Genomic DNA, 27,360 nt, shown 5'->3' with positions numbered 1-27,360 from the left:
TGAAAAGGCAATTATTACACACCAAACCCCACTTTTTATACCAAGTGTTGCTAGAAGGGAATTATTTAGACACAATAATATTCCAGAAAAAGTTACACAACTCCTACACTGACGAGTATCCCATACATAAACCTCACAGCCATCCAGGTATTTCCTGTTCCTGTTTTTACATGGAGCTCAATGTAATTCCAGGTCCTGCACTTTTTTATTGTCTTGCCTCCATGAGGTGAATACTGCAAGAAAATGTTAAAGATCTAAATCAAAAATAAAATTAGAAGAATGAGGTTATCCCTACATGAAAAGAAAGCATCTCTGCACATTTTAATTGGAAGTCTTGCCAAGAAGCCTATGAAGAAAGACAAGATTTACCCAGAACAATTTCCAGAACAGGGAACAGGCAGCTGAAATTTTACCAGAAGTGAGATGCCTGTGAATGCAGTTGATTAACAGCAATGGGAGCCACAGGAGGGAAACCCCTGATTACGTCTAATTGCCCTCTACCCAAAATTTCTGTGAATTTCAACACAGTGCTTTAAACTCAAAAGGGATTTAACTCTATAAAATATGTAGCTGTTTACACTGTTACCTTCGAAAATGACTAATGAACAGAAGCTTCTGCATTTTAACTTCTTTTATGTATGCTACTTTATACAGAAAAATTTGCCGTTATTAAAAAAGGTATCAAATATTCAAATATTTTAACATGTGAATAAAACCTAGTTATTTGGATCACGATGTACTGCTGCACCCCCGACACAGCAAGCACCTGGACAGTTTGCACAAACAGGTTTGACAGTTCAGAGGCATGCATTACCCACACACCTCGTGGCATTCACAACTATCACAAATAAGAATGCTGACCAACTTTTTACAGCCTACTTCATTTTGTTTTCAGGCAGTGGTGATCGAGTATCCCTTGGGGTTTTTTGAGGATTGATTTAGACTTAGTTAAGCTAATTTCATAATAAATCCGGAGATTCGCCTGTAAGAGCCAATGAAATAGCAGTTTATCAATTAATCATATCTACAACTTCAGCTCTCTAGAATGCAATTGATACTCATGTGGTTAAAATACACTGTGTATTTCACAACAGCTGCATCTGAATTTCCTGCCTTAACTCTGCATGTTATATCACAATTAATGCCCCTGATATCAATCAGGATTTGTTTTTTTTTAAAAAAGCAGTACTGAAACAGCATCAAAACTAGCACTAAATATACTGCCAAATAATCAAATCAATGGCCATGGCAGAGAAGGTAGAGCTACACAATCTTTAGGTTCCTTCAAGCTCAAACTGTTGTGTGACTCCATTTCAAAGGCACCTCACTGGTCAAGAGGACATAAGAACAACTTGTTTGGTCAGACCCATAGACCACCAACCTCAGTATGGCACTCAGAACCACGGCCTAACAGGCACTTCCACAGGACTAGCATAAACCCAAGAGAATAAACCTCACAAAACATCTCAAATCTCAAGAAAACTTGTAAATCAAAAAGACAGTATCTTTATTTAGACACCCACAGGAAATTTTCTTCCATGAACTTACCCAAACACTTTCTGACCCAAGAAAATGTTAGCATTTACAACAGCCCCCTGCACTAATTCCTGAAAACCCAGGTTTTTTTAAAAAATAATTATTTTTACTGTATGCTCTCTGGTTGCTGAGACACAGATTGTGGCCAACAAACTAATGACCATTCTACAACCCTCATAACCACTTCCACTTGCAATCTATCATCAAAACAAATTATTTGCAAGGCAAAAGCAAGGCAAAGTCTGTCATGAGAAGAATTAATTGTTCCTCCAAGTTTAAGAGAGAAACATTCCCAACATTATCCCCCATCCCCCCACAAACCAAAACAAGGAACATACAGAAAAGTATTTCAGCAATTGATTCTAGATACACTTTGAAAATACTGAAGTACAACATGACTGTACATACACATGGTCTCATTTTGTTCACAATATCAACACTTTTACATATGTTATCTGAAGATACATTCCTTTTTTAAAGAACTTCCTGTATAAAATGCAATGAGTCTGCTCCAGCAGAAAAGGAAGCAGGGAGGCATGCAAATAAAGTCTGAAATCTATGGGTTTTGGTGGTTTGGGATTTTTAAACACCTAAATAAAGAATTTTAGAAACCATGCTTCCATAGTGTCTCTGAATATTTGGGGACAAAAGCATTTGTAAAATAAGATGAACTAGGAACTTCTGTTGTGCACCACCAAAGATGTCATTTTATAGGACAGAAAAAATATTAGCAGTCATAGCAATCTTCATGCACACCTAAGTTACTCAAGAGGCTGTATAATGTTTAAACCCAAACTGGATATATTTTGTTCTGAGTGTTTATGTTTCTTAAATACTCTTTCTATTCATTAAAGCATTTGGAAATAGCATCTACTGGCAATTCTCTCCCAACATATTCCTGTATCATTCTGAAGTCTGAGAAAACATTCAATCTGGTTTTCATCAAAAATATTCATCTGGTGTTCAGTTCAGAAAACCTGAATAAACTGCACAATTGAGACTTCTATTGCAGACAAGCATCATCAGCCTGCAAGCCCCATAAGAAAGTGGCTCTCTTGATCTTTCCCCCCAAAGTTACAAGCTTTCCTATGATACTCCTTTTCTGACACAATTCTATCCTCCTTTAGAGTTTCTGTGCACCTCTACAGTGTTTTCTCACCCAAATTTCTTTTTCTTTTACGATACTCTGGAGCCACTTACGGCCTTGAACAAACGGCTATTTCTAACAAACACACAACACTCAATATGGACTTGCTGTAATTCCTCTAAAGGGCACACATGTCTCAGAAAAGACCATTTATCTCAGCACAACAGCTGGTCATTACTGACCAACAGCAAGGCCATCAGGTTGGCAGACCAAAGTTACATTGCTCCAGTGAAAATCTTTTAGTCCACCAAATAGTGAGCAGATTGTGTCCATGACTTGTAGCAAACAAGACACTATGCAAGGCCAGACAGTTGATTTTCAACACAGCAGCCAGCGAAGGCTTAAAAGTCACTGCAGCAGCCAGTACTACAAGTGAAAGGAAAGAAGTGCACTGTGTTTCAAGTACTGCACCCCTGAACCTGACACTGGCTTGCACACTCAGGTTTGTCCAGTGATCATACTGCTTCACTTCTGCACACGAGCAGAACAGCACACACCTGAGGAGTTGGAGAGACAGCATAAAACTACAAACGTTTTTGATTCAAAGTCTGATGTAAATGTAGATATAAGTCTATCAGCACCAGACTTCAGATCCAAAAGGCTTGAGACCCTCTGTCATTACAATCACGGCATAAATCCTAACCCAACGAAGCACCATGTGCTTTATTTATAAAAATGTGTCCCAAAGGTGGAACAAAAAAAATCATTACCAGAACCCAGAAAGAATAAACTGTTACTGCAAATCCTCTCTCCCTTCACCATCACCCTTCCATGCAAAAAGCACTCCTATCCTACTGGAGGTGCCAATTCTCCCAGTCACTTGAGCTACACAGGTAAAGAAAGGGGGTAGGTGGATAAACCATACCATTAATTCATACCACAAGTAAGAAAGTATCTTCTTCTTCAGAATAATAAATTCTTCAATTCAGAACACATAAATAAAATCACACATATTGCCAAGTCCTTTGGTCTTCCACATACTTTTCATAAAGCATCAGTAGCAAATTTATAAAGAACTTGCAATTGCCAGCACTGGGAAGCAATGTTTTTAGACTTTACTGTGATCTTGAAAGAATGAAGAAATAAGAACGAAATTACCTGCACCAGGAGAGCTGCAGCTAAATCATCCAACACCCACTTCCACATAAATTATCTACTGTCATGCTATGGAATTACTGTTTCCTTTCAACCCAGGAGGCCTAGTCACCAAAAACTCACACTTCACACTTATACCTAACATCATGATTAACACTTATTAGCTTCAACAGACAAAACTGTTAGTTTGTCCAAACTATTACAGTTTTACTGGCCACAAAATATGCTGTGACTTCACAACTCAAGTTGCAGAACCCACAAAAAACCCCACAGACCTGGTAAACATCTGTCTTCAAAAAACATTCACGACACATTCCTGTATCAGTCTTCACCACTGTACAGGCTGAGACCTAAAATCCAAAGCTAATGTCCTCCCCGACTTCTACCCTGAGCATCCACAGTCATTACAAAAAAAAAACCAAAAAACCACTAAAAACCAAGCCAGGCTCGTGCACAGGCACTGAGCAGCACTCTGCTGTCTCAGTCCCATCTGCACACGTATATGAATGAACACACACAGAATCAGGGTCAGAACTGCTACTGCCCCTCACAGACACGCCAAAGAGATGGTTTGGCCATGGACAAGAAATAGCAACCACAAACAAACAGCAGCAGAGTTGGCTGGAGTGCTTCACAGCCAGTCTGGAGGCCACGTGAGTCCAGAGAAGCACTTTATCAGTCAGACACAACTTTCCAAGCCTCAGGACTACTCTTCGTGTTACAGCAATACCTCGTTTTAAAGTAACAAGCCCACAACTAAAACAAGTATATTTCAAGGTGGTTTTGTCTGGTAATGAACAGCATGAAGGAACTTATTTATAAAGATAATGCTGTGATAACACTCAGACACTAGAGATAACAGGAGAAACAGTCACCTCTCTGCTCAAAACACCCACCCGTGTCCACCACAGATTTTAAACCCAGCCATTTCACGGGGTTTAAAATGCTAAGACTAGCAGAAAGCAAAAGAAACAGTAAAACCTCTTCAACTGTTTCCCTTGGTGGTTTTGGGTTTTTTTAAAAAATTCTTTCTTAATTACAGCTGTAACAAAAAACACTGTAAATTACATGCTTATTATAGAACCAAGAAGTTCCTAAAGAACTGCCCAGGCTCAGGTGTACTTCTTGAAATGCAAAAGGAAATGTTTTCCAAACGCTGGCTGCTGTTGCACTGCAATTTGATGGAAAGTTACCTCAAGACCATAAACATTCACTCACTGCAAAAATCACAAAAAATGTCTTCGGAAGCAATGAAGTCTGCTAACGTATTTTTACATTTTTATTATGGACATTTCTGTCATGTAAAAAGCTAATGGCTCCTGTGTGGATACCTCACATTCAGTGGATTTTGTAATCTGTTAATAAACTAGTAATAGTCTGTGCATATTTCTTTGACTTGCAAAAATAATTAGTAAAATTATCCTATTACTAAAAGCAAACATTAGTGGCAAGAAACACACATTGCAACTCCAGCACTTGCTCTCTATCCTGAAAACTTATTCAATTTCCATTCCGGAGACGACGCTGCTATTTTTTGGTATACTGAAATGACCACGCCGCAGACTTATCGATTCCTCACTTCTTCTCCGATATGAAATCGCCAAAGAAAGAAGCGAGTCGGAAAGAAACAGAGAACACATTCGACCTGTCTCCAATGGCATACCTGGCTAAGTCTTTTACTCAGGATTTACCTGAACTCCTTTCCCTCGTGCTCGGGAGGCAGGCACTGAGGCCGCCGGCTAACTCTCTCTTTTCCCTCCCAAGGCAGAGCTCGCCGGGCTGCGGGAGGCTCCTGCGGTGGGTAAGATCCGCACGGGGCCGGGGATCCTGACGGCGGCCCCGGGCCCCTCACGGCGGCTCCGGGCCCCTCACGGCGGCTCCGGGTCCCTCACGGCGGCCCCGGGATCCGGACGGCGGCCCCGGGATCCTCACGGCGGCCCCGGGATCCTCACGGCGGCCCCGGGATCCTCACGGCGGCCCCGGGATCCTCACGGCGGCCCCGGGATCCTCACGGCGGCCCCGGGATCCTGACGGCGGCCCCGGGCCCCTCACGGCGGCTCCGGGCCCCTCACGGCGGCTCCGGGTCCCTCACGGCGGCCCCGGGATCCGGACGGCGGCCCCGGGATCCTCACGGCGGCCCCGGGATCCTCACGGCGGCCCCGGGATCCTCACGGCGGCCCCGGGATCCTCACGGCGGCCCCGGGATCCTCACGGCGGCCCCGGGATCCTGACGGCGGCCCCGGGCCCCTCACGGCGGCTCCGGGTCCCTCACGGCGGCCCCGGGATCCCTCACGGCGGCCCCGGGATCCTGACGGCGGCTCCGGGCCCCTCACGGCGGCCCCGGGTCCCTCACGGCGGCCCCGGGATCCTGACGGCGGCCCCGGGATCCTGACGGCGGCCCCGGGATCCTCACGGCGGCCCCGGGCCCCTCACGGCGGCTCCGGGCCCCTCACGGCGGCCCCGGGATCCTGACGGCGGCCCCGGGCCCCTCACGGCGGCCCCGGGATCCTGACGGCGGCCCCGGGATCCTGACGGCGGCCCCGGGATCCTGACGGCGGCCCCGGGTCCCTCACGGCGGCCCCGGGATCCTGACGGCGGCCCCGGGATCCTCACGGCGGCCCCGGGCCCCTCACGGCGGCCCCGGGATCCTCACGGCGGCTCCAAGCCCCTCACGGCGGCCCCGGGATCCTCACGGCGGCTCCAAGCCCCTCACGGCGGCCCCGGGATCCCTCACGGCGGCCCCGGACCCCTCACGGCGGCCCCGGGCCCCTCACGGCGGCCTGCGGGGGCCTGCGGGGCCGGGGCCGCTCCGTTGCCGGGCGGGCGCCATGCTACAAACCAAAATGGCTGCCCCGGGGAGGGAGCCCGGCCCGGGCCTCCGCCGGTACCGCCGCTCCGCCCGCCGCACCTCGCCCAGCGACCGGCCCCGGGCCCCGGCCGCCGGCTCGGCCCCGCGGAGCCCGCTCGCCCGGGCGGCGCTGGGCCCGCACCCCAGGCGCGGCCCGGCCCCCGGAGCCGGCCGGGCCGGTCCCGGATCGCCCGCGGCCCCCCCTCCGTACCTGGAGCTCGGCCCGCTCCACCTCCCAGTGCGCCCTCTCCATCTCGAATCGAGCCCACTCGTGCTGGATGTAGTGCAGGATCCCCGGGATGGTGTAGTGCTGGGGCCGGGACAGCTCGGCGGGGCCCGCCGCCTCCTGACCGGCCGGGGCCGCGGGGCCCTGGGGCTGCGGCGGCTGCCCTCCTCCTCCTCCTCCGCCGGCTCCGGCCCCCACGCAGCCCGCACCCGACTGCAGGTTCATACTCCCACCCGCCTGCGGCGGCGGCTGCTGCGGTCTCGGGGCGGCCGCCATCCCACCGCCTCCTCCGGCTCCAGGGTGCTCGTCCATTGTCTGCGGGGAGCCCTCCTCCTCGTCCCGCGGCGGGGGCCGGGAGCAGGGGCCGGGGAGGGGGCGAGCGGCGCTGGCTGGGGCGGGGAGGAGGGGGCGGGCCGGGCGGGGGGGCTGCGCCGAGCGGGTGCGGGTGTCAGCGCAGCGCGGAGCCGCCGCCAGCCGCCATTACAGCCCCGCGGCCCTCCCACTGCCGCGGCCGGGCGGGGAGCGAGCGGCGCCTGCCGGGAAAGCGCGGCCCGGCCGCCCGCGCATGCGCGGACAGAGGGAGCGCCGCGCCCGGGGAGCGGCGCGGGCCGCGCTGAGGGCGCTGAGGGGGCTGAGGGCGCTCCGTGCCCCGCTCGGGCCGCGTCGGGCCGGACGGCTCCGGTCTGCCCCGGGAGACACTCGGGAGGCACCCCGAGCTTCGCCCCCGCGGCTCGGGAGCGCCGAACGCCCCGGGAAGAGTCGGCGGGAGCGCGGCCTGCGTCCTAAAGCGGCGCGCAGCGTGCGTCCGACACTTCACTTTTAGAGACTCTGCGCGATTTAATGGCGCGCTCAGTTTGCCTCACAAAGGTTAGAATAGATGTGTTAAGTCTCTGGAAGCTGGTTAACCTGTGCTCATCGTGATACCTCGGTTGGGATGTGTGTAATGTGTTCCTCCCCTGAGGAGGAAGAGTGAACCATGTTTGCTATTCAGAACTCTTCCACGTGAGGACGGTTTTGTGAGGAATTACTGGTCTGTTTTATTTGGCTCGGTTTTATCAGGGTAGCGATGCAGTGTTTGAGGCCGTAGTTTGAGTTCGGTGAAATTGTCTCGGTTGCAAAATACTACTCTGAGACGTAATAATTAAAAAATTAGGATCACGTCCTATTTCAAATGATCCATTGGTCACCCATTTTAAGTAAGGTAGGTCTTTGGTTTTGCCTCTCTTCAAAGTTTTTACGTGCTGTAGTCATTCACTACATGGGTAGTTTCCTAAAGGTCCATTTTTGACAGACCTGGAATTCTGTTAATTACTGGAAAAAAATAATGTTTGTCTCGGTACTGGTGTTTCCTTTCTTTTCCAACCTCTCATTAGGTGTGTATTGATGCTTCAGTTAGTTCATCCAGTCCTTCCTTTCTCCTCCATTAAATCATTTCCTACTGAAATGTCATTGTCCATTCTTCCTGATTCCATACCCATTAGGCAATCTAAGCCCAGCTTCTTTCCACCTCAGCTGATTTCTTTTCATTGTCTACTGACAGTTACCTAATCATTACTAAAAACCGAGCCTTAGCTCATAAGTAGTTTAACCTTTTGTTTAGCTGCAGTTGTCCAGGACATTCCTCATTCCTGAGTATATGGGAGTTATTGCAGTTTAATTCCGTTACTATATTCAGCCAGCGTTTTGACAGCAGCAAAGGAAAATGGTTTTATTCTTTCCTTCCTCCCTTGACTTCCCTAGATAATTCAGGTTGCTTTTTAAAAAAATCCCTGCCTTGAAATTGAACACAGTGTTTTATTTTAAAGCCGCGCAGACATACTTGTTTCATCTTTTTGATGAATTGTTATGGGCACAGTAATAGACTAGAACGCAAAAATTACTTTTACTGGTAAATTTAAAGTAGTGTGTGGTTTTATCAAAGCCTTGTCCACTGACAGACCAAAAGTAGGAAGACCAAGGGTTCTGATTATGTGTGTGGTCCTCATTTGCTGCATGGTTTTATGCAATAAATCTATAGGAAGCTGAGTAAACAAAAATACAGAGATAACTGTTCCTGTGCTACACCCACTTGTGCTTCATCCCTCAATCATTTAGCCATTTAAAACTTTTCATTAATGTTTTCTTTCCAGTTTAACCGATTTTGTTGTACATTTGGTGAAGGGCCTGAAGGGGAGGTTGTATGAGGAGCAGCTGAGGTCACTTGGTGTGACTTGGAGGGGACAGAGGGGACACCTCAGTGCAGTCACCAATTCCCTCCTGAAGGGAAGAGCAGGGGCAGGCACTGATCTCTGCTCTGTGGTCACAGGGACAGGAGCTGAGGGAACGGCCTCAAGCTGTGCCAAGGGAGGCTTAGGTGTGATATTAGGGGAAGGTTCTTCCCCCAGAGGGTGGGACAATACTTTTGGACAATACTCTCAGGCACAGGGTGTGACTCTTGGGATTTTCTCTGCAGGGCCAGGAGCTGGACTCAGTGATGTCTGTGGGTCCCCTCTGACACAGAATATTCTATGATTCTACATTTCATGCACACATACATTAGATCTCTGCAGCCAGAAAATCAGCTTGTTCAGAGTTGGACAGTGCAGTACATTATTTGCCTGTAGTTCTATCTAACACTTATTTTTAATTCTTGGTGAAGCAGTTCTGTAAATATGTATTTGTGCCATTTCTTCTTTGAGAGATTTCATCTCATACATTCTAGCTAAGAGCCCTAGAATGTTGCAAACCTTTCTTAGACTGAGCTAACTAAAACACTTCTAGATCTGTAGATGTTGACTGGAGTGGCTGTAGTTTGAGAGACACATCTTATTTGAATTACAGCTGTACTGCAAGTACAATTCACACTTAATTTGTGTTTCTTTTTTTATAATTCATGTGTCGAATGATGTATAAATATTGGTGAAATCTGCGACAAACTAAATTCAGTGCTTGTATCCATACCAGAGGAATAATTAAAATTATGTTTTAAATATGCTTTGTGTTACTGCACGTAGAATGAGCTGGGCTGGCCTCATGGGAGACTTAAGATCTTTTTATCTGCAGAACAGGTATTGCAGGCTTTGCCTCTCTGTGAGGTCTCAGCTGTTATCTGAAAAGGAGTGTCACTCAAACAGGGACAAGTTCCTTTGAGGTGTCTCCTGTGGTTGTGCAGCCTGCAGAGCTGACATGTCCTGGAAGCAGCTCCTGAACCATGGCAGCGTGAGTCACACAGGCCAATCACGATATGGGTTTTCTCTCAGAGATATTTATCTGCGAGAGATACTTTAATGGGGGTGAGATCTAACACATTGTAACACTCACATTTAAATCGCAGTGGATGAGCTGTATGTCATCTGTATGCACGACAAAGTATCTTCACAGGAGATGTATTTTGTAATTGAAGCAAAGGAGAGTGCTAGTTAGTCACTCTAGAAGGTAATTTCTTTTGAAGGAAAGTTTGCAGTTTCCAGACTTTTTACACCTTCCTGGAGTGATACCTTCTGAGGTTTTGGTTTATAGGCAGTGTTCAGTCAGTAACAGAGTTCCCTAGGTGTTTTGTGTATTGGGTGTGCAGGACATGCAGGAAGCATGTACCACAGGCTCTTGTGGACAACATTTCTAATGCATGGTTGAGTGGGATGGAGAGAGCTGGGCTTGACAGTCCATCAGGATCTCCAGAGTCTCTTCCAGCCTTCGTTCCCTAAGCGCATTTCTGGTGCAGATAGTTGTCCAGTGACCTGGAATGAGACAGCCTATTCATTTCTGACAAACAGCCTTCAGATAGTAATGCCTTTGCATGACTAAAATGAGCAAAATAATGGCAGGGATATGAAGGGCTTGCATCTTGTCACCAATTCTCTTGAAGCATTTGATTCCATGTGCATAAAAGCACCGTGCTCTGTGTGTGTGTGTGCATGGACACACGCAGATGTGTGCGTGAGAACGCTCAGGAAGGCACGGGAGAGCTGCCTTTTGAAGGAGAGTACTGATTATTGATCATAAAAGGTAGCTTCTCAAATACAAAGGACTTGAAGGAATGCAGTTTCTTTACCCGTCAGTGTGCACAGATATGCTTTTTGTTTATTAGACTTCACAGTTTCTTTGCATCCTGTGTATGCAAAACTCGTTTTAATGTGTTTTCTGTATCTGAAAGCCAAGAGGAAAAGAGAAGAAATAAATTTTGTTTGTTAGAAACAAAACTCAGTCATTTCCCTTTTATCCCATAAATTGTGCAAGCAAATGCTTTTACTACTACAAGTGGTTTGTTCAGAATTAGTTCTAGAGGAAATAAAGAAACCCCTTAAGATATTTTTAACACTAGCATTATTCTCAAAGTCAGCTATGCTTGCATACTTTTTGTATATTTTTCCAAAGTTATTATTTGAACTTGTTAATTTATTCCACTTTTTCTGTACAAAGCTGGGTGCTTGTGCTGCCATTTATATGAACAAAATTTCTGGTTAAAATCAAGAAAGCTCTCTTTGGGGCTGGCAGGAAAATACTGAAATGGCTACAGAAAGAGTGGACCTCTTTCCTACAGATTCAAAACCTGTTCATTATATTTTCCAATCCTATGAATAATAATTGTCTCATAAATTACCGATAACACTTCTGAGTACTATGGTTCTCCCTCTGTTACAACATTACTAGTTTTTTCTCTTTTTGTATCTATTCTGGATAAGAGTATTTGTACAGATTTTAAAAAAAAGCCAACAGTCTGGTCTAAATATTTTCATCTGTAAAACAGTCCAGGCCATTCATAAGGATATATGCAGCTAAAATAGTCATAACATCAGAAAGGGATTAACCATGTACAAAGATTAGGTTAATAAAGGAATAATTAGGATTAGGAGCCAATCCTGCAATAGGATCATACCTATGGATATGTTGCATGTTTTGCTGTCACATATTTCCTAACAGTAACTCAAAGCTCTGTCGGTGCTCCTGGGGTAGTTGGACTGTTCTACTTGTCCTCCTGTTCTCGAGCACTTGGTACCATTTATAACTAAATTATTTGAATAGCTTGGATTAAAACAGAGAACTGTTAATTGTTGTTCCAGCAGTGCCAACACAGAGATGAAGTGTAAAATTCAGGTGCAAAAAGAAAGGCTGCCTATGCCACTGTTACTCTCTGTTTAGCATGGACAGATACCTTTTGCTGTTGGTCTCCTGTGCCTGAGCTTGCTTTAACCAATGGGCAGCATTTCTTAGACTGTTTCTCTTTTGTGCCACAGCTCCTTATTAAGTAGCTTTAAAATTTCAGGTTCCTTCTGTCATGAGGATGGCTCTTGCTAGGGAACCTCATTCTGAGCCAGGAGGAATTGTTCATTCTTGTCTCTTTTTGGAAGGTTTTTATCAAAAAATGACTACATCATCTTAGGATTTCAACTTCATGCTTAAAAATATTAAGACATGTTATTGCAATTCAAAATAGAATGTGGGGGGCAAAAAGAGCCATACACTAAACACAGCAAAGGTTGTATAGATGGTAGTCTCCCATTTAGTCATCAATGTCAGTCTGCTTGCCATCCAGCAGTGAAGATCCTATCATATATTTCTGTCTGGGCCCTTTTTTCCTGTCAATGACCTGGTTCATTCTTTCTCAGGGACAAACTTGTGCTGGTTGAGGAGCCCTGGGTGCAGTGCACGAGGCGTGTGCAGACAGCAGCAGCACTGACCAACATCCCCAAAGCTGCTGTGGCAGTGACACAGCACAGACGTGCTCCTGGAGAGGCCTGGAGGAGGTGAGAAACCTCTGAGAGTGTCATGATTCCAAACACATTGTCGTGATTGTCATGATTCCAGATAGATTCTGTTATGGGCACAGTCCTGAGGACTGATCCTGAACTAACTACATGTCACTCAACTAAGATGAATTCTCAGTATCAAGTCAAATTAGTCAAAATACATTTGAAATTCCGTATGGACATCTAAACTTCTTTGTAGATAAACCACAGTACACTGAGAAAAAGAGGGTCACTTTCTTGAGATCCAAGTGATGGTGAAAGAGGTGGCTTTTCTTTCAGAAAACAGTGACCACTGTGAATCAGAAGTGAGCAATAATTAATGTCAGCACAATATATTGTGACTTGTTGCATCGCTGTCATGAAAGATTTGTCACCCATGGATGGTATATAGCCAGCTTATTCAAGTTGCTAATAATACGATGCAGCACCCATGGGGCTTGCCTTGTATTTTTAACCCTTTTGGTTTTTTACATTAAGATACACTGTTTTTACTCAAGGAGCTACACTGTATTGTTTTGTGGATTCCTGAAAGGTTTTTTCTGTTCAGACTTTGTCACAGAAGGTATGAGACCTGAGATGCTCCAGGTAAGGACCAACTCTTCAGAACTGCAAAACAAGGAATAACTTTTGCAGTAGCTGCTTTATTTCCACTGCACAAAGCTCAAGATTATTTGGGCCAATAAATCTGGGATGCAGATAGAGAGTCAGATGGAAAACATTACAGTGATTGTTATCTGGCATTAAAGAAAATAACCCAGAACTTCTATTTCAAAAAATTACATCTGCAGCTTACTCTATTTTCATGTTTTTCAAAACATCAGAGATGTCAATTGTTTAGCAAGCAGATTCTGACATATGTTGTGTTCTTTTTAATGCCCTTTTTCACTGTACATTATGTGTGGTATGTTCTGTATTTCAGTGGTGGTGAGTGGATTAATATTTATTTATTTTGAGATAGAGGTCTTTTGAGTAATTAATGTCAACTGATTTCTTTTTAGCTATTGAAGACGCACACTTTTGTTTTCAGTATGTGCAGAATTTACCTTTTGCATCAGTGTGGGAAATCAGACAGCAGAAGACAGATTTCAGTAGCTCCTGGTCCAAGATATGTGTTGATACTGCAGATACCTAAATATTTAGGAATCTCTCATTCTGCATTAAAGAAAAGATCATGTGTTGTGGCCCATGTATTTCCCTTCGTCATCTTTCCATTCGGTTTGATATGACAATGGTATCAATGGAATTGTTAAATACAAGTCAGGGGAGAGAAAAAGTGCTTTTAGGCAAATTTTGCTCTTAGGAGCTGGATTAGTGTGCTTTGGTGTTGGGCAAATTTTTGATGTTTGCAAAGTTAGCATGCAGGAAGAAAATGGCGAGTAGATTTATGGGTATGAAGACGTAATTGTTTACTCCTCCAATTTCCCAAATCCTAGCAAGAAATTATTTTGATTGAAATGTGAAAATTTCAGATGTGAAACCTGTTATTTATCAGATAGTTTGTGAATAGCTGTATGGGGAGAAAAGGGAGTTTTTCCGTGGGATGTGCAAAAGCCTTGAGATGTTTTTTCAATATTCTATGTCTTGGCAATAAATGCAGTCATGAATATATGCTACCTGGGCTGGATAGCTTTTAGGAAGTCTTTATTCCTATGTATTACTATTTCTCTTTGTATGTTTGTTTGTTTCTCCTGCTCGCAGAAATACTCTTCTTGATTCCTGCACCCAAAATCGAGATCTACCACTGAAATCAACAGCAAAAAAAATGATAAAATTTTTTCTTATGGTTAACAAACAAGGTCAAACACGACTGTCCAGGTATTATGAGCATGTGGAAATTAATAAACGGACAATGCTGGAAGCTGAAGTGATTAAAAACTGTCTCTCTCGTTCAAAGGATGAGGTAGGTTTTGTAGGTTTTATTTTATCCATATCTTGTACCTTTCCCATTGATAAGTCTGAAACCCATCACTGCCTATTGCAGGTCATTATTTCATTTGTACCCATGATAAAAAGAGATTGAGTTTTCTAGATTATGGGTTCAGTCAATTGAACTGTTACTGCATATTGAATAAATATGTTTTTCTGAGGCTTACAGAGATTTTGGAGTTGTGTGTATCACTGTCATAAAGATTCCTCTTCTTTGTTTGGAGAAGCTCAGAAATCCAGGAAAAACTCATTTTATCCTTGAAGTGCTTGTCTGATAGAGATGGATAAAGGGATATTCCTGTTTTGCCAGGAGGTGGAAGGCAGAGTACTGACAGCTCCCAGTTTAAACTTAGGGTAGAGGATTCCAAATGCTGAAAATATTATCTAAAGCACAGGGGATTTTGGAAACACAAATTTTTAGGCCTCTGTATTAGACTTTATTCACAAAAAGTGCTCACGTGTTCTGCAATAAAGTCAGAAAACATAGAATTTGGGAAATTTTTTGGATGCAAGTTGAGACTTTCATTGCTCTCTTAATTAAATCATTGCTTCTTTAAGAAAAGCATCAAACTTGCACATTGACTTGAATTAGAGGAGAAATATGTGGCTTGGACAGCGAACGGAGTTTTTTTGGTTTGCGTCCTGAAGTCAGCTTCTTTTCATTACTGCTGTATTCTTGCACAGCGCTCCTCACACACTTCATTCTAGAAAACCTCCATAAAAACAGCAGTTCTTCTAAAGCCCTGAAATCGCAGCTTTGAGAGTGCTGAAGAAATGAAGGTGTGGGTGCTGCTCCCGCAGGGCATTTCCCAGCGCAGGAGCTGCCGCTGCCATTTCGGGCACCGCGGGGACCAGAGAAGGCGGCTCCCTGTCCTCCAGCGCCGGGACACGGCGCCATCTCCTGGCCCCCTCCTCTTGGGACAGCCTCTGGACGGCCAAGATCCTGAATTGTTGATTAAAATATTGATAATTCTTGTTTTAAATAGGAAAATTACCTCTAGGTTTCTTTTTCGCAAATGAAAGTTACAGCAAAGTACTGGGTGCCTTTATAACCCCACATAGTTCACTTCTGCAGGTTTCAGTTTTTCTGTTTAAAAAGCTGTGGCATCTTTTCTGCCAGCAGATGGAAAGTGTGCTGTAACAGTTACTGTACTAAATTTCTTTCAAGTTAAAATCGATGAGTCTTGGGAAATCCATGTTCTCTGTGGGTCTTATGAACCTGAAAGCTCACACCCTTTGAATAAAATGCTTTATACTGCTGTCTGCTTAAATGGCAGCTGCTATATTTGACTCATTTTCTTCTGCCTAGTGCTCTTTCATTGAGTATAAGGACTTCAGGCTGGTGTACCGACAGTATGCTGCCCTTTTCATAGTTGTTGGCATCGACCAGACAGAGGTAAGAAATTATTTACCCTCTTGCAATGAACATTGATAGTGATTAGCACAGGCTAGAGCTCAAGTCTTCATCCAGTAGGGAAGTTTTCAATAGCAATTAGAGAATTTCAAGGAGTCACTGAAACACTCCCCTCCCCCCAAAAAAACCCAACCCCAACCAAGCCAAATAAACAAATCCCCTCCCCTCAAAATTTTTATTTCTGTGAAGTAAGAGAGATATAAAATTAAGTGTGCTATGTTTGACTTTGGTCTTTAGCAGTGGAATGAATTGTTACCATGAGGTAGTCTCCCTGAGCCTTGTACTAATTCTGCACTAATTTCTGTGAGGTGGGGTTTTTCAACAGATGTTAGCATTACAGCCAGGTCAGCTGTCTCATCTGTGGTGACTTCTCACTGTTTTTAATGGCCTTGGCCAAAGAAAAAATTCCTGTAGTCAGCTACAAAGATGCCCATTTATTTTGCTTTTCAAAAAGGGGAAAAAAAAAAAAAAAAAGGTATCTAAAAGCTGACTGTTATTTCATTTGTTCAGGTTGTACCTGGGAGGCTTTAATGTTTGCATTGATAACTGATTCTCAGCAATTAATGCAGCACTTACTGTTGGAGACCTCGGCAGGGTGGTGTGGAAGGTAGCTGCTGCAGTCCCTTCCAGTCAGGGTTATTGTGGCAGGCAGTTTGGGACCCATTATTTTGGCTTTGCTACAGAGATCACCCAGCAGAGGCTGGCTGTGTGCTCCAGCTGCCTGGTGTGATTTCAGCATGGGTAAGCCTTACCTAGTGAGCTGTGTGTGCCCCTGGATGGAACACAGGCTGCAGTGGGATGGCAGAGAACCCCTTGGCTGGTGTAAAACTGCTCTGTGTGGCTGTCCTGGAGCTTCTGAGCACTGCCCAGCTCTGGGCACCTCAGCACAGGGCTCACTCTATGGTCTAGTGGCTTTTCATTCACCACAAACTGAATTAACACCAGGAATACTACATTTTCTAGGCATTGATTTAATCTTCAGTTGGTTTTAATTTCAGAATGAGATGGCAGTATATGAACTAATTCATAACTTTGTGGAAGTTTTGGACAAATACTTCAGCAGAGTGGTGAGTGAGACACTGAATCTGTTACAAAATATTTTTTCTCTTTCGAAACTTTGGTGAAAGTGTAATTTCAGAGAATAAATCACAGGAAAAATATTTAATATTTTAGAATATTGATAAATATTATCACTGTGGGGAAAGGCATTATGAGCTGATTTTTCAGAGAAATAAAAATATACATGGGTTATAAATTATCAGACAGTGAATACCAGAAATATTTCTGTTAGAAAAGCATGAGTTTAGAGGTTTTATGGGGTTTCTTTGGGTCATATACTCTTAAATTAGCCATGGGCATTTTATATGTTTTAAAGAAATAAAGAGGTTTTACTTTGCAGTTCTTCTGCACATTATAGCATTGCATTCCCCAAATGAACTTCATTCATGATTAAGATGGTGTAAGCATGAAGCAGGGAACTGACATCACTCTCACTGAACAAGATCAGAGGAGTGGAGCAAAAGAAACCTCAAAAACCAGTTTGTACTTGTAGTCTCCATATTGTTGTCAGGAAACAGTGGCTATCTGATAAAACAGCTATTACAGAGATAGTAATTTTGTTAAGGATTCAACATCTGACATGGCTCCAATTAAAATGACACTGTTCCTTTTAGTGGGAGATTTTTTTTTTTGCTTCCTTGTTTTCAGAAAGTTTGAAAATGCAGTGTTGCAATTCTGGTTAGAGGATTTGCTATTTAATATAGGGTTTGTAATAATCTTTGTATAATAAAAATGGGACTGAAATGATGCTTTGGTGCAGTTTCAGTTAACCTTTGCTGAAATGTGTTAGATATCCCTCTGGGAAAAGAGGACTGGAAAGTTTCCTCTGTAGTGCATGTACTTGAGGGCATTACCCTGTACATACACAGATATCAGTGTGCAGGTCTGTAACTGCTTTCCCAATTCTGTTACCATACAGGCATGGCAGAGCTCCCTCTGGGAATCCAAGGACATCTGCACCTTCCCTGTTTAGATGCTTGGCAAATCTTTTAGGCTTTTATCTCAACTGACATTGCCCCAGCCCACTGAAACTGCTGGCACTATGTATATCACTTTCTGGCTGCTCTGAGTTCAGAATTTCTCTCCAAATTGCTGAGTGTAGTTCCAGCCTAAGCAGTGAGAACCAGGAATGGAATTAGATCTTGGCAGCACAGGAATGCACAGTAAAATGTAGTCACATCTTATTTGTCTGATTGAGCTTAGTAGTTGCCAAGCACCTCTCAAATTTTATTCAATTAAAGCAGAGCAAAAATAGATGTAGTTCTTATACATAGAAATGGAGTATATATATAATCCTTTGACCACATATATAACCCAGCCACTGATAGCTGTTAGAAATTTGCTGAGTTCATCATACCAGAGGTTTGTTTTTTTTTTAATTTTCCATAGCATTTCAGGTTTGAGACTAGAGGAACCTAAAAGGGGGGTGCTGAAAGAAATGTCCTGCCATTTGATGGTTCTGGTTTTAATATCATATAACACAATAAATGGCAGAGCACTAAGACAAGGGCTGTAATTCTAGCTGGGGTTTCTGGCAGTAAGCACAGAGCAAGAAAGTATAAACCTGTACTTGTGCAGATTACTGTTTAGGATTTGCAGAATTTTAGCAGAATCCCAAATTAAGATGATGGCAACAGAGACAGAAGTCAGAAAAGAGAGAAAATGTGTCCCACTCTAAAAGGACATTTTGTCATCTATTATTTTTAGACTTGAGAGCTTTAAACATTCTCACATACTCTATTTTTATCTAATGGAGTTTACAGAGCTTGAATTCAGATATGAGAACAAACACTAATGGAATTAGGGGGAAAGCTTTCAAAGTTGCTTGGAGATACAATTGTGAGTCCCCTTCACTTTTATATGACTCTCCAGGAAAAATTCTGCATACTGTTCAGAATTCTAATGTCTCCGACTACTTTTTAATGCTGAGAAACCTTAAACTGTTAGGGCCCCAAAAATGCAATTTTTCTGATGCATTAAAAACTTCTAATTGAGGAATGGCAGAGTCACTCAGCAGAGGCCTGTAGACTAGAATTAGTCCAGTTTAGATCATCTCTAGACCACAGAAGTAACAGCAATTTTACCAGTAAAACCTTACCAACTTTAGTCTGCCTTAAACCAGGTTTAGATCGTGAATGAAAACCACATTTATCAAACCAAAGTCTCTAGATAGCAGGTAAAGGTGCCCTCCTTTAGTAGAGACTGGGGAATCTCCACCCAACTCTGCAAGATCTTAAGTGCTAAGGCTGATTAATTCTTTCTATGTTTAGCACTTTAACTGAGGCACCTAAGTTAGAAATGTGGTCACCCCGACTCCCGTTCCGGGCAGTGCAGAGCGATGAGTATCTCCAGAGGGTGAGTCATGCCCCAAGAGTGCCCAGTCACTGGTGAAGGTCCCCATCTCTTCTGCTGACTGCAGAGAGACCACCAGGACTCCCAGCTCAGACATTTGGCTAAATGAGTAATGCTGCCTGGGCAAATTCCAATAATAGAAGGGAAATGATGCCTATATGAAGAATTGTGTTGCTGGGGCTGGAGAATACTTAGAAGTGCCAAGGGTCCAAAGCTTGGAGTTGCCTTGCCTTTCCTAATATTTGCAGCCACTACCCCAGCCATGGGTATGTACAGTGTCTAGATTTGCTGTTAAAATGCTCTGCAGCAACAACTTTAACTGTATAAACTTGGCATTAACATCCTGGTTTAGCAGAAGGAGGAAGAGAGAATATAGGGCTGGAACTGCCACAATTGGAGCTGCTGGTTTTCCACCCACTCACTCAGATGGCACTGCCTATATTCAGATTGTTGCTTGTAGGTGACCTCAGTGGGTATTTTTAAGTAAAACATTAGCTTTGATTACAGAGACAGGTAACACATGTAATTGTCTGGTCCAGAACAAATCTGAATCACTCTAAAATTTTCTATCATTATTTTGAAGACTTTCTTTATCCTTTGAAGGTATGTGTACTGTTTAATGATTCTGAGATGAGATGATCTGAGATAAGAGATCAAACTGTAACTAATGGCTGTCTATCTCTTTTCCTTGCAGAGTGAATTAGATGTATCCTTTTCAGTATCAGAAACCCATTTGTTATTGTTTTTTGGTTCTGATTCATGCTGCCTTCATGGCACTGACTGTCCCTCAAGTCAAGGCAGATGGTCACCAGTTTTGCACTTGGAGTAAGTAGCACCATTTTGGCACCTTTGTGAAAGCACAGCTGATGTTCACGTGGGTCACCTATTTAAATCCTCCATCATTAAGATAAGCCTGGTTCCATTTAAGGTAAGACACAGAGAGCTTGCTTTGAGAGAACTCAGTACATGAAAAGTTAGATTCATGGGGAACTTTCAGGCTTAACTAGTTACTACTTTAAAGTTTCACTTGGAGTTTACAATAAGATATTGAAACTACTGTAGTAACAACTGTATGTTACAACTGTATCTTGAACCAAATAGCAGCAGTTTCTAAGATTATGTTTGCAGTTTGATCTTGCTTCATGAAAGTAATAAGTGAGTTTTATTTTCTATATCTTTGGAAGGAGGGAAAAACCTGGGAGGAGAATATTTAGAAAACCAGGTATTAACTTATTTTCTCACTCCTCCCCTTACACTGCTGTATTTTTATGTGTATGTTTTGCAGGGTATTAATTAAAATATGATTTAAAACTCTCCCAAATACAAATACAGTCCTAAACAATTAAACACAAACAGCAAGTAAATAAAACACAATACTGGAAAAATTAAACCAGGAGAATGTAGCACAGCCTTCCTTCTCAGTTCTTGCAATTCCACAGCATGTTCACTCTACTGCAGCAGTTCCTATGCTTATATTTGGTTTCCTATGCTTATGGTTGGTTTCAGTTACACACCTAAAATCTTGCAATCAAGTAATTTAGTTTATTTACTTCACGAATTACCACTCATGAAGAACACAGAAAAAGTCTGTAATTTGCCAGATGGTTTCACAATAACTCTTGTGCTCAATGCAGTTAGCTTGGATGCAAAATATCTGCTGGAAAAGGTGTCATCTGAAGGTCTGCAACAGTGAACAAACACCAAGTAGTATTTACAGAATCTTTGTTTACAGCATATCTTGCAGGAGACTCTCATAATTTCCAGACTCTCTGCTATTATTTTTGTGTACAGATCCATAGGAAGTTTATTTTAAATGTGATAGTGGCTATTCTATATAGCCAGTAGTGTTTACTAACATGAAAAAAATAGCAGGAAATGACATGAACTCAAAATCCATTTGAAACAGACCATAATTACTAAGGGTATCCAGCCAAAGGCCAGTTAAATGCAAAGGCTGAGCCTATCACACAGTTGAGATGTCCCTGGAGGCCACACTGAGCCTGCAGCACGTGCTCTGGTTCTTGCAGCTCCCAGACACAGAGCATTACCCCAGTATTCCTGGCAATGCAGGCCCAGCTTTCATTCAGTCCACACCTGAACTCATGTCATGGTCTGTCTGGGGTCAGGAAAGGTGCCTTGGGCACAAGGCAGGGGCTGGCTCCCATCTGAACCCTTCCCACAGGATTTCTACAGCATGGTGGGATGTAAGACACTGATGCTGAGCAATGCATGAAAGATTGCACGGTTCTCTCATGTGTTCTGCAAAAATGAACACAGATTACCTACTGGCTAAGTACTTGAGAGCAGCCAGCTTTTTACAGGAGCTTTCAGGTGTCAATTGTGAACCACTTAGCCATTATATGATGCCCATTTTCATTTTGAGTCAGTTGCACACTTAAGGGTACCTAGGCTGGAATGACATAACATTCCTAAAGTTGTTTGGATTGTTTTTAAAGTATCAGTAAGTAGTGTTGTGACTGAACAAGTATGAAATTGTCCTCAGGGTGTTATGCCTTAATAGCACTGCATAAGCCTCACTTTGTCTATAAAATAAACAGGGGGTTCTGTAGCACTAAAACTCCAGCTTGGGTGGTGTAGGAACTACTTTCTTGCTATGATGAGGACAACAGAGACTATAAAAGCACAAGTGTTGGGACAGCAGCTTTATAGGGAACAGAACACTGGTAACTATGACAGTTTCTGAAGCTACTAAAGGTAATTTTTCTATTGCTTGAACTGGTGAAGCAAAGCTTGCTTGAAGACACATTATTAATCTTCTAGAGAAACAGGTACTTGTACTCCCCTTGTGGGAAGGGAGGGGGTGACACTGCTCCAGGACTAAGCATCTGAAGAATGTTGTCTTGATCCAAAAAAGCCATTACATTCCATTGCAGCTAGCTACTGCTGCTCCTCCTAGGACAGATAAGAAGCTTTGATACAGGGAATATTTCATGGGAATCAACTATTCTTCAGTTCCCTGTGGGAAAACACTGAGAAGACAGTGCATTTAAGGAGTGAGAAAATGGAATGATGAATTTAGTCTGAGAATTTCTAAGGATACACTTCAGTTTGCACTGTAACAAAGTGGGTGAAATGGAAATCTATAAAGACTAGCTTAACATCAGCTTATTTGTTCTAGAATTTCACAGAACTTGAATGCACCTCTGTCTTTAATTTAATATCAGCATAGTCATTTGAGGAAGAGATGGTCAGGAAAGCATTTCATGGGTTTCAGTGCCTTAAACGTGCCTGCCATTAGAGAGGCCAAAAGTTATTGCAAGTGACCACTGCCAAAGGTACGTCACAATGTGTGAGTCTAGGCTAAATAAAGAAGCAGCTCCAACTAATCTCTGGTTGAAGGTGAATGTAGACAATGGAAATGAAGGGTTTGTAGTGCTGTATGTTCAGTAGCAAACCATCTGCCCCGTATGTACCTGTCCTGTAATCTACAGAGCCTTTGTTTGTGCTCCTGGGTGTGTTCTGTGATCACAAGGTGCACTTCATCATCTCCTAAGCCTGCACACACCCTTGAATTACTTGCCTGGAAAACCCTGAGATGTCTAAAATGCCTCCATATGAAGAAGTTATTTAGTACATGCAAGTCTTAACTGTGCCTTTCCCCCTCTTTCCTTGCCCTCTGCCCTGCTTAGCTGTCCTTATAATGTTTTGGGGAAGGAGACACACAATACCTGTGTCCCATGTACCTCCTCTTAGTGTGCATTTGCCATAAAAAACTCTGGGATAGTAGCAAGTACCATTCTTTAAGAAAGTACCTTCTTTAAGAAGGGGAGCTCTTTCAGTAACATTTCAAATGCCAACTGTGCAAGTACCATTTACCTCTGCTCCTTGGTACACAGCTGCTGCAGCACTGCCAGAAACTGGGAAACCAAAGCCAGGGCTCATCTTTTCCCAGGCTGGCATGTGATTAACACATTTTCCTCTGCCTCCTTGCGCTGTTGTCCTCTGCATGGAGCTAGTGAAAGTCCCTTAATGCTCTTTGTGGGCAGCCAGGATTCTTACTAGAAGCAGGACCTTAAATGACAGCTCTGGGTGGAGCAAATGGTAATGCAAACACCAAATACAGCTCTTTCCTGTTGCCAGCTGCCCAAACTGGTTTGCTTTGCTGCTTCCAGTTGGGTGTGGATCTATGACTCCAGGGCTTTAAACGCTGAAGTTTGGGGTCACTTGCCAAACAAGTAACAGGTGGGGAGGATGAGCCCTGCTAAGGATCAAATACATGTCCCTCCCTGGGCAGGGCATTCAGACACAGGGCTGAGCTGTGCAAGATGGAACATAAAGCATAGGTGAAACTCACAGGAAGGGGATAAGAAAATTATCAAGGTGCTCCCTTTATAACCCAACTGTTTGCCAAGAACAGTGTGCTGAAGGGTTGAGGGTAGAGGTTTAAAGAATGCTTTGGGACCTTCCAGAATTGGGCTGATAGATCTTTCCAGAATGGCATTAGTACCCCCATTGAAACTGCAGATGCAATTCCTGTTTCTGGAGTGATGACTGTGAGATTAGCACATCAGAGATGGACAGAAGTCACATCACTTCTCTGCAATGGAGTAAGGCCATTTGGAAACAACCTGCAACAGCCTGCAGGGAAGTTGACATCCCACTGAACTACATTGGGTCCAAGTGGAACAGCTCCAAGATTCTTGTTGGCATGGGTACAGTTTGCCTTTGACATCCTATTGGCACTTCTGGAAATGCAGCAGAGGAAAGAACAGTGCTAGATGTGATTTAAATGTTTTCTTAAATAGGATGCTGCAGAAAAATAAGATGGGAGTGGCAGGTTGCTGCATCACTCCTGATCCTGGTTGATTAAGTTGTCTGGGTTTTACCTTTTTGGAACTGTTAAAGGAAGAGAGAAGTCTGGACTCTGCCATGGGAACTGGGGCAGTGTGAATCAGTGGTAGAGTATAAAAATTAAAAGCCAGGAGGAATTGGCTTTCTCACTTGTTGAAACCTAAATGGAATATTATCTGATTTCCTTAACAGATCCTGTAGCCCAGTGCAGGGCAGTGCCAGAGGTGAACTAAGCAGCAAAACAGCTTTCTAAAAAATTCTCACATTACTGTAGTAAAGAAATCCTAACTTCTCAGATTGAAATATTCCTGTAAAGGCAGATTTACTCAATGAGTTTATCACAGCAAGAAATTTGTCTTCCATCTTCAAACTGCCAAGCCAAGTAAAGCCACCACCTTTGTCTCTGATACCAGAAATGGTGACTGTTTAAAGTTGTAAGGACAGCACTGCTCCTCGGTATCAAAAGGCACGAGTCTGATTTTTACCAACAATGCAGGGCCTATGGTCAGATTCAGAAAGAAGTCTGGTATTTAAAAAATAATTTAGAATTAAATTAGGTAGTTAAGTTTAGGTCAGCAAATTAGAAGCTTTCTAATGAACTGTGGCCATCCCTGTTGACAGCTGCAGTTTCTCACCTAGCAGTAACTAGTAGAAAACTTCTATGGGGACCTGAATTGCGCTATTACACATAACCATGCCGTGCTCTTGGTCAAGCAGAACACTTCTGCTGGAGCAGTGTTACAATTGCTTCTCCTTCTGCACAAATACACAACAGCACCACTTCAGCCCAGAGCTCTCACAGTGAGAGGAGCAAACACACAGGTACCTGGCTCCTAAGCTGTTGTCATTTGCAGCTCAGTACTCACACAGCTCTTTGGCAGAGCAGCAGGGCTGACTGCCAAAGTCACATCCCCTGGCAGTCAGCAGACAGAGCAGTCTTCTTCAATGCCTGAGTCGTGTCCAAAAAATCAGACTGGTATTTATCACACTGAGCACAGGAAACTCTTGAGGCCTTCAAAAACCTGATTCTTGCAACTCCACTGATTAGCAGGGAAGTCCACTAACATAAATACAAAGAGTGGAGCAAAACCAGGCTGTCTTCCTGAGTTCAGTTCATAGTGCCATAAAGAGCAGAATGGGACAGAAGGCACTCCAGAGACTCAGAGTGGGGGAAAAGTACTGAGAGCTGTATGAGCAGTTACTGCAGGAAGTCCTGCTAGCTCCACTGCAGCAGTCCTCAAAGGCAAGATTGGCAAAGTCCAGAATGAAGTCAGTGCAGACCTGTTGTGCTCAGAACACGTGTAAAGAGCAGCAACAGGTGGGGAGTAAGGCAGATAAAGGGTTATTCATGCTCTGTGTACGTCAGGGAGAAACAACAGATGCACCCAGCAGGCTGCTCTGCTGTGCCCCTTTCCATTTCAGCCTCTGGTGATAAATGGCAACATCTGAGTCTTTTTTCACAGCGTAACCCTTGGCAGTTGTTCAGTGCACTGGACACTCATGTCTGCATGTAGCTGCACGTATCATGAATGCCCACCACTTCCTGCCCCTGGAAGGCCTGCCATCATTTTGTCCTGAGACAGATGCTGTTAGATAAAGTTGAGGAAAGACAGATGTGCTTACGGACAAATTTCATATATCACAACTGTACAAATTTGTATGGCTGCAGATTATTTTCCTTTGGGTGAATATTAGATATTATATATAATTTTAGAAAGTATTTAAAATATGAACTATTTATTTACTTTTGCTCTTCTTTGTGAGATTTACTGCTAGATCAATAACTCAACTTTATGTATCAGCATACTGCTCTTAAGCTATTGGCAAGCAGATCAATTAGTGTTAATAATTCAGGGCAAGGAAATTTTGAGAATTGAGTGTTTAAGAACTTGGTAATAACTTTTCTTGGAAGAACACAGAATTTTTGCATCTTCATGTAGAAAGTTGATAACATCTCATATCCAGACAATAGCTGGTACTCAGGCAGATAGTAAAATTAAGCCCCTACATCTCAGTGTCAGTTTACCTGGCTTTTGCCACTATATACTGTTACTATATTCCAGAACAGGATACTGTTGGGGCTTCAACTTCTCCACTTCTGACCACTCTGTGATCAGAAAAAAAGAGTCAGTTGAACTGTTTCCCTAGCTTTATTAAAACACTGGTAAATAAGCTAGAATAAATTAAGAAATACCTATTTTTGTAAATTTTAGTAAAGCCTTAGGTGCCTATGATTCTTTTTCTGCATTATCCTCACATTGTTCCAAATACACTTAACTTGAACCGTTGGTAGATCATGTTCAATTTGGACAGGGTGCACATCATCCTGGATGAAATGGTGCTCAATGGCTGCATCGTGGAAACGAACAGGAACAGGATTCTGGCCCCTCTCTTTGTGCTTGACAAAGTGGCAGAAGGCTAGCAAATGAGAGTGACTAAGGCACTTTACAAGAGATGGCAACACATCAAGAATGTGCCTATAGCAGTTCTCTGCTGCTGCAACACTGACTCATGCAACATTCAAATTAGCTGGAAAGTGTTTTCCATTTCTACTCTGTGTACCAATGGGAAAGAGACAGCTAAACACGTGGATGCATTCAGATGCAGCTTCACTGACCCAGCAGAAATCCTCCTGGAATGGCCAATGACTTTAAAACATTTTGAGGATGAAGAAGTGGGAACTTACCATGACTGACTAGGAATCACTTTGAGTTATGTAGTGTCATGCCAGATCTAGAAGACAAAAATCGGAAATATAAATCCAAACTGACTTTCAGTCCTTCCCTTAAGCACCAACTTGATTTATTTTCATACAAATTTACTGTTAATAATAATCCTGTGACTTTTGTGGCCCCTTTAAACTATATTCATCCTTCATCAAAAAGCTGGTTTCCCTCCCTTTGCTATGCAAGTCATGGACACAAAAGGAAAAGTACAGATGTATTATTTCTGCATACTCTGTGATTTGTACCTGGAATTATTTAGCACTTAAATATTATTAATAAAAGATAATTAAAATCAGAAGTTGAATGCTCTTTTGTCATGTTGGCTTCATGAATTACACAAAATCCTTTCCATTTTGGCACACCGGTGTGTTGTTTTTTCTTCTTTTGTATATGTTATCTATGCATCCAGATTAAAACTCCTACAGAAGATGAGTAATAAAAGATGTGCAAGTTCCCAGGAGCAGGTAGGTACTGGATGAAGTCTCCCTCAGCA

General features: G+C 43.3%; 2 protein-coding genes and 1 long non-coding RNA gene across 10 annotated transcripts in view; 1 reads left to right on the top strand and 2 right to left on the bottom strand.

Moving 5' to 3' along the window:
* The window catches only part of STRN3 (striatin 3), a 62,511-nt gene extending 55,156 nt beyond the window's left edge, over nt 1–7,355 (bottom strand). For 2 of the 5 annotated variants that reach the window (XM_066322151.1, XM_066322152.1), the window contains exon 1: nt 6,838–7,355. In XM_066322151.1, the coding sequence (XP_066178248.1) occupies nt 6,838–7,164 (327 nt within the window). In that variant the 5' untranslated portion in view covers nt 7,165–7,355. The remainder of the gene's footprint in view (nt 1–6,837) is intronic. The other 3 variants (XM_066322154.1, XM_066322153.1, XM_066322155.1) reach the window with 2 other exon arrangements.
* A 237-nt stretch (nt 7,356–7,592) lies between these two features.
* AP4S1 (adaptor related protein complex 4 subunit sigma 1) lies at nt 7,593–27,165 on the top strand. Of its 4 annotated transcripts, none has more exons than XM_066322147.1 (7): nt 7,593–7,719; nt 12,438–12,575; nt 14,277–14,478; nt 15,814–15,900; nt 16,917–16,985; nt 20,024–20,047; nt 26,435–27,165. In XM_066322147.1, the coding sequence occupies exons 3-7, from the start codon at nt 14,341–14,343 to the stop codon at nt 26,561–26,563; spliced, it is 447 nt and encodes a 148-aa protein (XP_066178244.1). In that variant the 5' UTR covers nt 7,593–7,719; nt 12,438–12,575; nt 14,277–14,340; the 3' UTR covers nt 26,564–27,165. The 4 variants fall into 4 exon arrangements, with proteins under 4 accessions (XP_066178244.1, XP_066178245.1, XP_066178247.1 ...); XM_066322148.1 differs by lacking the exon at nt 7,593–7,719 and adding an exon at nt 7,831–8,053; XM_066322150.1 differs by lacking the exons at nt 7,593–7,719; nt 12,438–12,575 and adding an exon at nt 12,836–13,140.
* On the bottom strand, nt 12,584–24,994 carry LOC136363071 (uncharacterized). Its single transcript, XR_010743895.1, has 3 exons — nt 24,968–24,994; nt 13,622–13,730; nt 12,584–12,870 (listed from the first exon to the last, which is right to left on the bottom strand). It is a non-coding gene; the product is annotated as an uncharacterized lncRNA (long non-coding RNA).
* Nucleotides 27,166–27,360: the final 195 nt, after the last annotated feature.

Source organism: Sylvia atricapilla, chromosome 6, assembly GCF_009819655.1.
Source record: "Sylvia atricapilla isolate bSylAtr1 chromosome 6, bSylAtr1.pri, whole genome shotgun sequence".
Lineage (NCBI taxonomy): Eukaryota > Metazoa > Chordata > Aves > Passeriformes > Sylviidae > Sylvia > Sylvia atricapilla.
The sequence above is the reverse complement of the archived record's forward strand: the minus strand, read 5'-3'. Positions and strand labels throughout refer to the sequence as shown.

Coding starts and splice junctions, on each gene's coding strand:
- AP4S1 (XM_066322146.1), top strand. CDS start 13,555: ATGTCAACTGATTTCTTTTTAGCTATTGAAGACGCACACTTTTGTTTT. Junction 14,479..15,813: donor TCTCTCGTTCAAAGGATGAG/GTAGGTTTTGTA, acceptor TCTTCTGCCTAG/TGCTCTTTCATTGAGTATAA. Junction 15,901..16,916: donor TTGGCATCGACCAGACAGAG/GTAAGAAATTAT, acceptor TTTTAATTTCAG/AATGAGATGGCAGTATATGA.